Source organism: Lissotriton helveticus, chromosome 3_1 (genome assembly GCF_964261635.1).
Source record: "Lissotriton helveticus chromosome 3_1, aLisHel1.1, whole genome shotgun sequence".
Taxonomy (NCBI): Eukaryota; Metazoa; Chordata; class Amphibia; order Caudata; family Salamandridae; genus Lissotriton; species Lissotriton helveticus.
In genome coordinates this window covers 1,425,525,386-1,425,539,810 of record NC_136061.1, presented here as the reverse complement: position 1 = coordinate 1,425,539,810, position 14,425 = coordinate 1,425,525,386, and the positions used below count along the sequence as shown (strand labels likewise).

The window sequence follows — 14,425 nt, the reverse complement described above, 5'->3', positions numbered from 1 at the left end:
AGTATTTGGGTCCTTGTTGGTGGTAAGCTCTAAAAGTGATTACTAGGATTTTGAACAGTATACTGTGTTCAGCCATGCACTGAAGTGGTTGATACTAGCCCTGGCCTTTGTGCAGGCCACTCCACCAATCTCCCAGCAGGACAACTCCTGCTACATCCACAGCCTTCCGCCATGTACAGTGGGTATTGACTTCAGGGCCTGGCCTGTGGCAAAGTCCAGCACCTCATCACTACGGGGCATGTCCTCTGTATTTTTGAGTGTTTAGTTTTCGCTTATGGCCCCAAATAAGGCTCATCTTATAGACTTCTAGCCACAAATTCCCCAGGCGTCAGACTGGAACCAAAAACCTTTCCAGCAGTACCTCTATGCGCCCGTAGGTGGTGAGTTCAACTTCTCATCTACATCACCCATGCTAGAAGAGACGTGTGAGATGCCTATATGGGCACCACCCCAGCGCACTGATTGAAGTTATTTTTTTTCCCTGCCAGTCAGCACTGATCCGGCAAGCTACCTCCACCAATTTCTTTGACTGACTTTTTTAAACATTTTGTCAAACCTTTATTTTTTTAAGTACTCTCCCAGTGTGGTAAGGTGTCCGGCCAAAAAATGGTGTGGTTTAAGCCCTGAAGTACCTATGACAGACAGATGTCTGTGACAGACCCCCATTTGGTTTGCCTTAGCTGTTGGACTGGACCATGACTCCAAGATTTGTGAGGACTGCGTTGGCATGAATCCCAAGGTCCTTAGTGAGTGCTCTTTGAAGCTCGCAATTGCCCAACGCCGGTCACCTCTGAAACTGTCCCGGTTGCGAGGAAGGCTCGTCATCGCACTCTAAATCAGGTAAGTCCCACAAGCACTCCCAAAAATTAAAGAAGTCAAAGCGCATTCGTTGCATCGGCCCAAATCTTTGGACGAGGCATTGGAATAACCTCACACTAGCACCTACTCCTAGGCCAAGCCTGCATCTAGGTCTGCTCCATGCCTCCCAGAGTTTCCTGGAGCCCAAGTGCACGCAAACAATTCAGAGAATTTGAGACCATGCACCTCATTTTTGGACATGCCGACCCCTATGAAGCGCCTTTGGACCCCATGGGATCCTCTGGTGCCCCCACTAGATCTCTACCAGCTGTCAGCCCTTGCCACCAGACTGGCCCCCTGGATCCCGTTCTGGATCTGGAACGAGACTAATCGCAAGACTACCTTCCCCCTAGCCCGTTGAAGAGAAGTCATTCCTGGCGCTGCCGCTGCTTCACAGAGGTGCCAACCCCATAATTCTACCCGACTTTGATAGGAGCCAGATTGCCATTACCCCACTTCGGCGCTGGATGGAACTTGACCTTCCTAGCCAAACCAAAAGTGGGATTACTGGTGTTGAATTTACCTTTCTTTCTTTATTTCTTCACCACTTCACCATTCACTTCAAATTGTTCGCAGTAGTACTTCCCTTAGGGTCATGATGAAAGCTGTGATACCTTTGTGGATCTTTTAGGCTGAAACACATAGACTTGGTTTTATTGGTCACATGCAGTTATTAATTCATACTGTAGGTGCTCTGTTTTTAATCCTGGCACTAAGAACGAGTAGATAAAGTTCCTGTCGCTCCTGGTAGCTAGTTTTAGAATCACTTTCCTCAGTCTTCAAATTGTTTATTTATAGCGCCCTTTACCAAACTAGTTTAGTGCCTTCTCATCTGCAGGACTTAGTATATCCTTTATAGAGCAGGAACAAAAACATCCCTGAGCTCCCTCCTCACAGTGAGGAGTTTGTAGCCCTTGGCGGGGCTAGGCATCACTGTCAAGAGAAGAATCCCAGATGAGGAAACATGTCACTTCGGTGGGTGATGGGATTTCGTCCTATTTAAGGGACTCCCCCAGAAGCACCTAGAGATAATCTCTGCTGTCTCCTTTCTTGTATGGTCTTGCACTCAGACCCGAGGGTTTCTTTTGTTTATTCATTAATGGTTGGGGATCTAATCCTCGCTGGTCTCTTAAACTTCCCCAGGACCCCCCTCGCCTCTTTTGTATTCATTGTACCTTATGGACATGCCCAGGAATCTCTTGTGAACATACCCCTCGATGGCACCCATCTCACCTGTGACCAAGCAGATTCAGCACCAGTGCACTTTAAGTACTGCAGAGCTACTGCCAGGTCCTTGGGCCTCTCCACAGCCCAACACCTACCATAGTCTAGCCCTTTCCGTGGGTATGGTGGGTGTCACCAACCCGTCCATTCCCGCCCAGCCACCAAAGCCAACGACTCTCCAGTCCTTTCGTGGCGCGGGTTGCGATTCCCTCAAGCTTCATGATTCACAAAGCCAGAGTTTCACCCAGTCTGCCACTCCACCCCCAGCAGCCACAGCATCACATCACTTTAGTTTGCCCTCATACCATCACAGGCACTCAGTTGGCAGCAGTATCCATCACCACTTGCCCCACTTGCATTCCATAACATTGGAAAAGTTAGTTACTCCATTCCTTTGCTTGAAACCCCATCACCACCCATGCCACCATCTCCAGACCGGCTGACTTAAAACCACCTCTCCCTGCTCAGTCAGGAAGTTAAGGCTCTTTTAGCCAAAGGAGCCATCAAGAGAGTGACTGCATCAGAAGTAGGTTGTGGTTGCTATTCTCTCTACTTTCTGGTTCCCAATGACAAAGCCCTCTGCCCTATTCTAGACCTGTGCCCTCTCAATTTCTTCCTGAAGGGGAAATTTAAGATGCTCAGGTGGGCTCATGCCATGTCTGCCCTAGACAGGAACACTGGACTTGCAGAAGGCCTATTTACATAATCCTGTCCTGCCTGCCTACAGGCGTCACGTGTCGCTCACTGTGGGCCACTATCATTATCAGTTTGTTCTGCTCACCTTTGGCATTACCATGATGGCTGTAGCTGCAGCACCCCCTGCGGAGGTCCGGATTTCCAGTCTCCCCCAACCTCAACGATTGGCTGTTGAAGACGGGCTAACACAAGGCAGTTTTCTCCCACTTCCAGACTACGATGGTCTTCCTGCTGCATTTTCTGGTGTTCACTATAAACGCGCCAAAGTCACACGTTACTCCCTGTCCGACCCCCCCCTTTCATCAGAGCAGGTCTTGATCCAGTGCAGTTTAGGTCTATCTTCTGGAACGACAAGTCCCGGATATTCGGGCTTTGATGCTGATGTTTAAGCTTTTATCCTGGATTTGGGTGAGATGGAATCTGAGGCTATTGGGTCTCATGGTCTCCTGCATCCATCTGATAACACATGCAGTTGGCTTATGTTGGCACTGCAGTGGGACCTGAAGTCCCAGTGGGCACAGCATCATGGAAATCTCTCTAACTTCGTCCAGGTATTGATGGGAACTGCAAAAGACCTTCAGTGGTGGTGGACAAACAGCGATTGGGTCATTGGCAGACCACTCTCCTTTTTCTAGCCAGAGCTGACTGAGGTGACAAATGAGCCACTTCTGAGCTGGGGCTGCCATTAGGGGGAGGTGGAGATCACAGGGCTCTGGTATCAGTTCCACATTAACTTCCTGGAGGTGAGGGTGATCCAGCTAGCATTGTAAGCCTTTCTTCCTTTTATCAAGGGAAGTCTAGTTCTGGTATTCAGACAACACCACTGCCATGTGGTATTGCAGCAAACAGGGTGAGGTGGAATTGTGGATCATGTGTTGAGAGGCCCTATGTACATGAGTAAAACATCAGGGCATTTCCCTGGTGGTTCAACATCTGGTGGGTCCATTGAACACCAGAGCAGACAAACTAACGTCTATGCCTAGTAGATCACGAATAGTGTCTCCATTCAGAGGTGGTGCAAGGTCTCTTCAGAGATTGGGGAGAACTTTGCGCAATCTTGGCAGTGGCGAATAGATTTAACCAATGTAAGCACTTCTGCACAATGGCGTTTCCAAGGCAGCTCTCGCTCAGACACTTTTTGTCTCAAGTGGAATTCGGGCCTCTTGTATGCCTTCCTGCTAATGCCTTTCTTGCCCAGAGTTCTAAAGAAGATCAGAAACTTCCAGGTCCAAGTCATTCTTGTGGCTTCAGTTTGGGCAAGGAGTGTATGGTATCCTGAACTCCCAAGTGTGAGCATCAGTCCTCGGGTCAGGCTGCCTCTTCGGGAAGATCTCCTGTGACAGCAACAGGGCCGGGTCCTTCCCCTGAAACTGTTCTCGCTCTGCCTTCATGCATGGAAATTGAGTGGCAGCAGTTGACAGTTTTTGACCTCCCTTATGAAGTCTGTGCTGTTATTCTGGTAGTAGGGTGTCCATAAACCAAGACCGTCTATCCCTGCCATTGGGACATGTGTGGCTTGGTGTTCTTCCAAAAATGTTGATTTCTCCTTTCTGCACCCCTGTCTGAGGTTTTGTTGTTTGTTCTTTTGTTAGCCTGGCAAGACTTTACCCTGGGCACTGTTAAAGGGTACCTTTCTGCCATAGCGTCATTGTTGTGGTTGCTGGATCAGTCCTCCCTGTCAAAGTCCCTTTTTATGACTCATTTCCTGAAAGAAATACAGCATATGCTCCCTCCAAAACTCTTCATCATACCTCAGTGGGACCTGAAACTAGTTCTAACCTTCCTGATATGCACGCCGTTCAAACTTTTGCACAGTTTTTTGTTGACCAGCAAAACAGTCTTTCTGGCTGCCATTACATTTGCAGGAGGGTTAGTGCTCTGCAGCCACTTTCTGTGCACTCTCCTAACGCAACTTTTTACCCGGACAAACTGGTGTTGATAACACGTGCCTCTTTCCTGCCGAAAGTGGTAATACCTTTTCGCGTAGACCAGACCATCATCTTGAGTACCTTCTTTGCTTCGCCTCACCTTTCCGAAGAGGAGGAGGAGACTCCACCGCCTGGAGCCGAAAAGAACGTTGTCCTTCTACATTAATAGTAACACAGTTCCGGGTGGATGATGAACTCTTCATTGGCCTCATTGGGGTAAGGAAAGGCTGTGCATAAATGGACCATCTTATGATCGATTATGGTCTCCATCAAAATCTGCTGCCACCTGGCCTAGAAGCAAACCCGAGGGTTGCTGCTCTTTTGACCAGATCGAAGTCTGCTGCTACTGTGTTAGCTCGCAGAGTCCATGTCCTGGACATCTTTTTCAGGCTGCAATGTGGACATTTCTGCAAATGTTCATTATGCACTACTTCCTGAACAGTAAGGTCTGTCGTGAGGGGCACTTAGCCATTTCAGTCCCCCGGGACTTTCTGATCTAAATCTGTTTGTGTACCCACCTTCGGTGAGGTAATAGTATCTATTCTAAGGTAGGTAATATGTGGCAAAAATTCTCGATCAGATGAACAGGTTTCTTTCGGTAGCACCTTATCTGGTAGAAACTGTCTACCCCCCCGCCCCCCCCCCCCCCCGCAATCCTCTCCGTCCTGCGAACTGATATCTCCACATAGTGTAATCCATCACAAAGTAACTGATGTCAGTGCCCTGATGTGGTGTGGCACCACGCACATCACTTCCGGCAAACGTTTCCACCTACTGGCGCACAGAGGTACTGCTCAAAGTTTCTGTATTCAGGCTGATGCCTGAGGAATAATCTACGGTAAGGAATCTGTAGCTAGATGGTCTCTGCCACATAAGGCATTATCAAAGGTATGTAACTTGTTCTTGGGGTTCACAAAACCCATGACAAACGTTTTTAAATTTAGTTTTGTTTTTGTTAATCTTTTTTTCCTGTGCCTTCAGTAAAGTATTGTACTAAGCGGGGGGAAGAATCTCAGTTATATTGTAGTTTTTGCGTTCATTAACATTAAGATTTCAGTGATTTTTCAGTTTTGTTTGCTGAAATATATCTTATAACTGGTTTTTGTCAGTGATACATATTTCTAATATAATTCTAATTATTTGTTGGCCCTGTCACCCCACCCCCTAAACAATGGAAACCTAGTCAAATACATGTTTTCTTTGACTTGCAGTGACCATTGTATTTCTTGGTTTCTTTCTAGGAGTATCTCTTTGGGTGTGGTTGCTCAAAACAGCCCACATACAACCAGAAGGCTAGAGATTCCGGAATCACGAGATCTACCAAAACCACTCTCCACCTCTAGTGTTATCTTTCCGTAAGTTCTTAGACAGAAACAGTGTGATAGATAAGAATGCAGAGATTGACCTACTTCTGAGCTGTAGTTAGAGTTGGATAACCAACACAAAGGCCATGATTGAGAGTTTGTTGGAATTTAGGTGCTTTTTATCGTACCAGATAAATATCGATACCCTGGGGTACATTATTTATTTGATGTGATAAATATCTATTACAACTTTCTGGGGAATAGCATACAGATTCTGGTGCTATTGCACCAAAATCCACATTGTATGGTAAATACTGTACACTTTTGCCCTAATTTCTGGCATGTTGACGTCCCGAAATTTCACGAAAGGTGAGATATTTACTAGGTAATTGCCAGATGCTTATATACCACCTGTCCCTATAAATCTGTAGTAAGAGGATGTCTCTTCTCCGGGCGTTGGAAGCAATACCTTTTCTTTTTGTTTCCCAAAGGCTCTAATTCATGCTTCAGCCCATTTTCCTTCCATAATGCTGGATCAGCAACCTTCCAGTTCATTGCAGTCTGTTTTTTGGGAAACAATACCACGTTGATATAACTTTATTTTGCTCCTCTCGTAAATCTCCACAGGCACCCCACAGGATCCAGAAACTCAAACAGTACCAGCATGCCAACAGATGGTGCCATCTGCCTCTGTCATGATCCTCTCCCTCCTACTCCTGACATGACACACAGCTGCAAACAGGTGCCACCCCTGTGCTCAGACGTCGGTTCCTCTTTTTCCATGTTCTTCGTCATGGATTTGGAACTTTGTTCCTACTGATTTCATTGCTTTACTAAAGCCATTTTGTTTCAACAAATTATTTTGGCAATGGGCAGGGTTGTCGTCTCAAAGATGACCGGTTTCAGAACTTTATTGTGAATATTCTAAGCAAATTTCGATTGAGCCTGCACAATGTCTGCTACGTTGCTTCTGAGCCAAACATGACACCAAGTGACAAATGATCTCTGATGCACCTGAGGCCATCAGGGAGTAGGAATCCAAGAGCATACCACAATACAGTTCCTCTCCAAATCTCCTTCGTCAAGCAAGTGAAAGGGAAAATCAAAGGACAAGTCGAGAAGAAACCCAGAAAGTGTAAACGTGACTGTTAGATGTTCAGGCAATCTAGATAGAGGTCACAATTTCAGTATTCAAGAAACCAGACTCCAGCTCAGTCTTCATCCTTTCTTCCAATGCCCAAACTAGTACAGATGTACCACAAATTTTCCAGGCCACATGGTCCCGACAAAATGGATGCCATGCAACAGATTTGAAAATTCATACCTGTTCATCTGGTTGCACCTTCTGGTCCCACATACCTATTGTGGCCCACAGAAAAACCTCCACAGGAAGGCCCTTACCCGGTGCTGGCTAACCCTTCGAAAAACTCAGCCTGCTGTGCCTCTGGCACCAGGCCAGGTGTTAATTCCTCTACCACATGCTTCCCCAGTTGCGCTTCACTTAGATCTGGCTCCGACAGCTCTAATTTCAGCTCCAGATCCACATCAATCTTTGGCTTGAGGCCACCCTATGTCGCTATCATAATCAAAGTACAATTGGGAGAGGACCACTACCCTCCAGCGTCTACGTTTCTGCAGCATAACTTCCTAAGTACAGAGGCTAGTTTTGGATCAAACTTTGATAATATACAATGCTGTCTGCCAGTGAAGCACGTTGATGATGAAAGCCCATCCAGAAGCCAGTGAAGACTTTTTGTGGCACTTAGAAAGAAGCGCCGCCAAAGGGCAAGGACAGTCTCAGCAGCATCAGTCTTCTGCCTCTTCTTCTCCAGGAAGCACTAGGACTGTTAGTTCACCAGTGAGGGGACATCTGGATCTAATAGGGTGTTGAATACAACATTGCCTCAATCATTGAGACCAGAGGCTTCTCTAGATTGTCCATGTTGGTTATATCCCTCTTTTTGAAAAAACCGTCCCAGCATTCCCCATTGGCTCTCATGAAACAGCAGGTAACATCTGCAAAGAAGTGTTGGTGTTGCTTGCCAAGAAAGCAATTGAGGCTGTGCTAGTCATGGTGAGGAATTGATTGTTACTCACAGAACTTACTGATCCTCTAGAATAACAGGCACTTAAAATGTAATCTAAGCCTTCAGTCACTAAACCTATTCCTCAGGAAGGAAAAGTTCACGACGATGACCTTCTCACTGTTCTGCTGACCTTGGACCACAAGGATTGGATGGTGTCCCTGACCCGCAGGGCCCTAATTTTCGTGTGCCAGTCCTGGAGTCCCTCAGGAAGTATCTTCATTGTGTAGTACAATCAGATCGCTGCTAGTTTACCAGCCTACTTTTCTGCCTTTCATCTGCCTCTCTGGTCTTTACAAACCATGGTGGTGGGCACAGGCCATCTTACCAGGTCCGATACACGTATTCCCATACATGCAAGAGTGACTTTTGAAGGTGGCTCTTCCAGGCCAGTCTCGGACTTCCTGCAGCTAACTGTCTTTGCTGTCCACCCTGGTGCTTTTCATTAGTGAGTCAAAGTCTCATCTTCAACCCTCGCAGAGTCTGCCTTTTAGTGGGGTTATATGGGTTGAGAGCCTACTCAAAAGACAGGATTACAACTCTTTAGTGCCTACTATCTGCGTTGCTAACCACTGCAGCGTCTGGGGTCCCAGTTTCCTTTATTGGTAACATTCATTTTAAGGTGGCTACTCTTCTACTTCTGCCCCTCTAAGTCAGACCAGTCATTAAGATGATTAATTTTTGTAATTGCCTGGGTAGCTTCACTAGAATAAAAGTTTGTCCATGTATATTATATTATTTCACTAACATCTTTATTAGGGCAGTGTGTCCTATTACTGAAAGTGAAATATGCCACCAGACTTTTGAGCTGCCAGTGTCACCAATACTATTTCATTAGGATTGACAACAACGTTATCTGCTTTTATTTCTATATATCCTAATGCCACAATATTAAACAAAATATTTTGTTCCAGTTCACATTGAAGAACACTATCTTACCAAAGTAATTAACAGTAGATGTAGCACAAATCAGCTTCCCTCTTTGGGTCATCCAGATACAGTAATATATCATTATCATATAGAAAAAGATTGCTTAATGCCATAGACGTTGCTGTCTTTGTAGTGTGGTCTCTACAAATACACCAAGCCAGTGAGTCGGTCACTAAGGAAAATAATGGAGGATTGGGACAATCTTGCTGTGTACCCATAAGAAATTGGATTATTTGTGGTGGGTGAATACCCACCTGAAGGAATAATTACAACTCCTGTCAGACTGAACACTCAAAGTCACTAAATAAACCTGATTTCAGCCACCCGGTGGACATGGCACAGAGCTGACAGACTTAACAATGTATTTAGTACCAAAACAGTAAAATCCCAAACCGAATTAGACGAATAGAGTAAAGTTGCTTCTCGTCAGCAGAGCAGTTGTAGGAAGGGCCTCTTGTAGCTTGCTGTATCACTGTAGCTTGATCAGGTCCGCCTTATGACCCCTGGATTCCACTTCTTTGTCCTGGGTACATGAGGGAGAAGGCCCAGGTCTTCAGGGGTCCTCACATGTCCAGGCAGTAGGTCCAGACCTCTTTGTTGTTCCTCGGGCCAGCGGTGTTGTGAAGTGGGTGCCTATAGATGCCGCATACATGCCTGGCACTAACTAGAGTGTGGAAAGGACTCCTGAGCATACCGTAACCAGTAGAGTAAACATTCCTGGAGCCAACCCATTTTCAAAATGGCAAAATCTCCAGCCTCACTAAACTTTGGTGGGGAGTTACTGTGTGTTTTGTGTTCTGTGGTAATCCTAGTGTCCACCCGGATCTAATACTAAAATCCAGTTTGAAGGAGCCATTGCACCCACACTATACATATACAGATGTCTGGTAGAATAAATGCAGGGTTTTTCAGCAACCACCCAGTGATTACACAAGATAGTCGTGAGATCCTATTTTCTACCTTTCAAATGTGCTCCCAGTGTTCTACATACACCCAAGAGACCTGTCAAGCAGGATTGGACACTGTAGTGTCAAATAGGATACCCGCAGCCCGACCCTGCATATTCGGTGTGATTCGGAGTCGTCATATGCCCATTCAGTTCAGCCTATTGTTTGCTCCTGGCATGCGTTTCACATCTATTTTACATGTAGTTAAACGCTTATTACTGGTGTCAGAAGTTGGAGAGCAAATGCAAATTAGCCTCCAGGAACTTAAGGCAGGGAAAATGTTGCTTTCTAAAAGTTACTTTTTCTTACTATTTATTAAAAATCCAACTTTGCTATTGAATTGCACATATCAAAAACAACAGCAGCAGTACCATCAACAAGCTGGGAAAAGCTGTTCTAGGGGAGGATTCAAATCACAAGTAAAAGGTAGAGGAATGCCTGCAAGGCACCTCTACCTCTAAGTTGTGACTTACTTTCCATTCCCCTGATCATACAACACCTGTCCGGGGAAAGCTACAACAGTTCCACCGTTTGTGGCCAGAAGTAACATAAGACCGGTGGATTCTGGACATTATCCGCGATATGGGTATTGCCTAGAACTAAAAACTCACCCACCAAACATTCCTCCTCGCAAACAAATCCTAAACCTTCAGCATGTGCACCTTGTCAAAGAAGAAGTAAAAGCTCTGCTGCTAAAGGGCCCATAGAGCATCAAACACACTTGAAGGCAAAGGGGTATACTCCCAATTTTTTAAATACACAAACAAAATGGAGCGTTAATACCAATACTGGATCTAAGAGTCCTCAAACTACACATCTTATAAAAACACTTCCACATAGTGACACTACAAGATGTGATACCACTACTACTAAAAGTTGACCTGCCCTCGTGGCGCCTGGATGAAGAACCGGCTCGCCTGCGCCGTATTAGCAGCTGACTGCCTGCCTCTGTCTAGCGGTGAACGCAGCTGGCGCCTGATTTCAACAGGCGGTGAACGCTTCACCATACTTGTTGGTTGTATCGAGGTGGACTTTGCTGCCACTTTGCTCCCTGGATCGGAGGCTGCTTGTTGTGAGGTTCTTATAAGCTGTTTGTTCTACCCATGGTGAGTCTGATGGCATGTCAGAGTGGAATATTTACTAAATTGCCATATTCATAACATGGGAAAGGGGACTGATCCCCACCCAAATAGTAAGGGAAAGAGGACTGCTCCCTCAACTCCATTGAAACTGAAAGGGACCAAACCAGAACCCTCTTATAACAATAGAAAGCGGACTAAGCAAGACTCCACCTACAACAAAAAGGAAGCTAAGCCAGAATAACAACAATAGAAAGCGGTCTAAGCCAACAGAAAGGAGTCTTGCCAGAAGCCACCTACAACAACTGAAAGAGGACTAAGACAGAAGCCCCTATAGCAACGGAAAGAGGACTAAGCCAAAAGCACATAGCACAAAGCCAGAAGCCCCTACTACAACGGAAAAGGGATTCTTACAGTGGTCATTGGAACATGGGCGTTGTATACTGCAGCCTCTATTACAGCCTTTTCAACTTCCAACTGCTGTGGATACCCACCTGCACTATTCTTAGCCAGAGATAGTGCCCTTGCACTCTGCTCCTCGCTATTCATCTAAGGCAGGCCTTCTTGTCGCAGTAGCACCTTTCTGTAGCCAAACCTGGATTGTAGGGCAGACCTGCGGATTCATCTCGCGACACAAACCGACCACTGGGGATTCAACATCCTCACTCTCCCCACAATGGCTGACCCACGCTTGATCGCCACGAGAGCCAATTATTACACCGTTATCTACCCTCCATATCTCTCCAAATCTGCCTCCAAAACCCTTAAACACTCCATCCTGAAAAGTCATCCGGAGACACTGATATCAGACCATTGGCTCTGCATAACCCATGGCACTGTCATCAACGACCTCCTCTTCCATTCCAGGAAAACGTCTTGCTGGCGTAATGCCTTCTCGAGCTGCCTCGAAGTGCAAGAAACAACGAACATCCCTCTCGGAAAAAAGCGTGTAGACCTCACCATCACCTTATACAATAGCGGCACTATCCTGATTCAAGGGCCTCCCAAAAACCTCATCAAAATTGCAGACCTCTTCACCCTCCTTAAAAAACATTTTCACAACCCTTCTCAGTTCACGCTCCCACCGCTCCCCCGCGCCCCCACCCCGCCTAGTATACCTGACCCTTCTCCAACCACGCCTGCCAGTGATCTCGTCATTGGGCGACCTGTCCCTGTCACCTTGTCACCCACTCTCGCCATCCGCAGCACGCTCATATCACTGAACCTAGACACCCTAGGGATCCCCGCTCCGCCGAACACCGAAACTCCCCCTAGGACCCACCAAACATGTACACCCAGCCCCGCCATCACGACTCCTGCATATGCCACCAGAAGCTTACCTTAACCCTTAACCTCCTGCTACCGACCTACAGTAACACCCGGTAGGGTGCACAATACTGATATGGAACCGCCCTATCTGACCTTGAACTCTGGTCTAGCTAGCCCCCCCCATAGGGATGGGGATCGACCTAGCCCCCCTCATTCCATCTCAATAGCTCGCCTCCTACCAGCACCTAGCCTGCCTGAATCCACCTCTAGGCTACCTACACATACCATCAGAACCTATCCTTGGCTACTGGACCGCAGCCTACCAGAACATACCTTTCTTAGGGAGATTGATATTCTCCACCGCAGATCCTCCAAGTTAACTTTGAGCATCCACAAATCAATTCTGGACCTTAAGCACCTCCTTCACACCACCGAACTCTCCTTCTCTAACTAATGGATCTCACAGAATGCGACCCACATCCCCCTCACGATGCCCCTCCTCCACCCTCTACCACTATCCCTGAGACACTTGCGCCCTCGTAAGCAACCCTGCCACCTCTCGGAGGAGGAAATGTTATCCCTCCTCCACTCCTACAAACCTACCTCTTGCACGCCTAATCCCTCAGAACTCACGGAAAAAGAAGTGGCTGACCTCAGCAGCTACGACTCTGCCCTGACAACCCCTAGCCCCTTAAACCTGAGGGGAGAACACTCTATCTGCACGGTTGAATCCAACCCTAACAGACCTGCAACCTTCCGCATCAGAGGAGTAGTCAATAGCAACCTAGCTAAAGTTCCTACCTCCGCCTCTACCTTAGACACCCACTCCTACCCCTCCCTAGCCGGCCTCCTTATAAACTGCCGGTCACCTGTAAAGCATGCATCTGATATCGCCGACCTCATCCTGAGTCATAAATCGGACCTAGCGATCCTGACTGAATCGTGGCTCAAGGATTCCTCATCGCCCTTCCTTGACTTCTTAGTTCCCCCAAACTATAACATCGTAAGGTTGGACCGGTCCTCAAAGAAAAAAGGGGGTGGCATTGCTTGTATCTACTGCTCCAACCTCCTTGTTACGGAACTGCCGGTAGACCCAACGGTCTCCTGTGAATACCTCGCACTCGCCATCTCCAACAATACCTCACAACTGTGCAAACTTCACATTTTTTACCACCCCCCTGGCAAGAACGATGCCTTTACGGACCTCCTCATGGAAATCATCACAGCCAAGGTGTCCCCAAATTCTCCTTGGAGATTTCAACTTGCACTAGGACGATCCTAAGGATCTTCAGGTCAATGCCATCAGAGACTTCATGGCCGATCAAGCCCTTACCCAAGCCTGCTCCCTCCCCACTCATTCAAAAGGTGCCACCCTAGACTGGATCATTGCTAAGGAATCAGCGGTCAAACTCCTCTCCATTGAGCCGTGTGATTGGTCTGATCACCACGCCATCACCTTTCTCCTGCCCAGCACCCACAAATCATGGACACCTCAACCTGTGATTCCCAAACGATGAGTTAGGGACACCAAGAACCTCGACCACAAGAAACTGGCATCGCGCTGTGAGTCTGACCTCCCCCACAATGCACATCGGTCACCAACCTAGCGGACCATTACTCCGCCACCATATCTGACATTCTCGATGACCTGGCACCTCTAAAACTAAAAAGAACACAGATCAAGGACAGAAATCCCTGGTTCAGCGGATCCCTCCGCAAGGAGAGGAAATCCCTTTGACAGACCAAACTAATCTGGAAACAACACCCATCTGCAGCACATCTAAAACTTCTTCGACAGGCCAGAAATGCCTACAATAAGAAAATCCTTAGCACTAAAAAATAATTTTTCAGAACTGAGCTGGAGAACGCCAAAAAACGACCTCGCAAACTGTTTGACTTGGTCAAACATCAATCTTTCTTCTGTGACAAAATCTCTGCCCTAGGAAATGAACTTAAATCCGCCACTCTCCACCAAAATCAAAACCAACCAGCTCCACCTCTTCCCTCCGCGTTGTCCTCCCTAACCTCACCCAAAAGCCTAGCGCACTAGTCCAACTTTAAAACCTATGACAACCACGCTATCGCGAGAATTCTTTAAACCAAACA

The 14,425-nt window shown here is 46.9% G+C and overlaps 1 protein-coding gene across 2 annotated transcripts in view; it reads left to right on the top strand.

Annotated features, from left to right (window-relative positions):
* Window positions 1-14,425, top strand: part of EPB41L5 (erythrocyte membrane protein band 4.1 like 5) — a 1,262,314-nt gene that overhangs the window by 1,059,163 nt on the left and 188,726 nt on the right. For both annotated transcript variants that reach the window (XM_078682077.1, XM_078682078.1), the window contains exon 21: window positions 5,948-6,061. In XM_078682077.1, coding sequence (XP_078538203.1) covers window positions 5,948-6,061 — 114 coding nt within the window. The remainder of the gene's footprint in view (window positions 1-5,947; window positions 6,062-14,425) is intronic.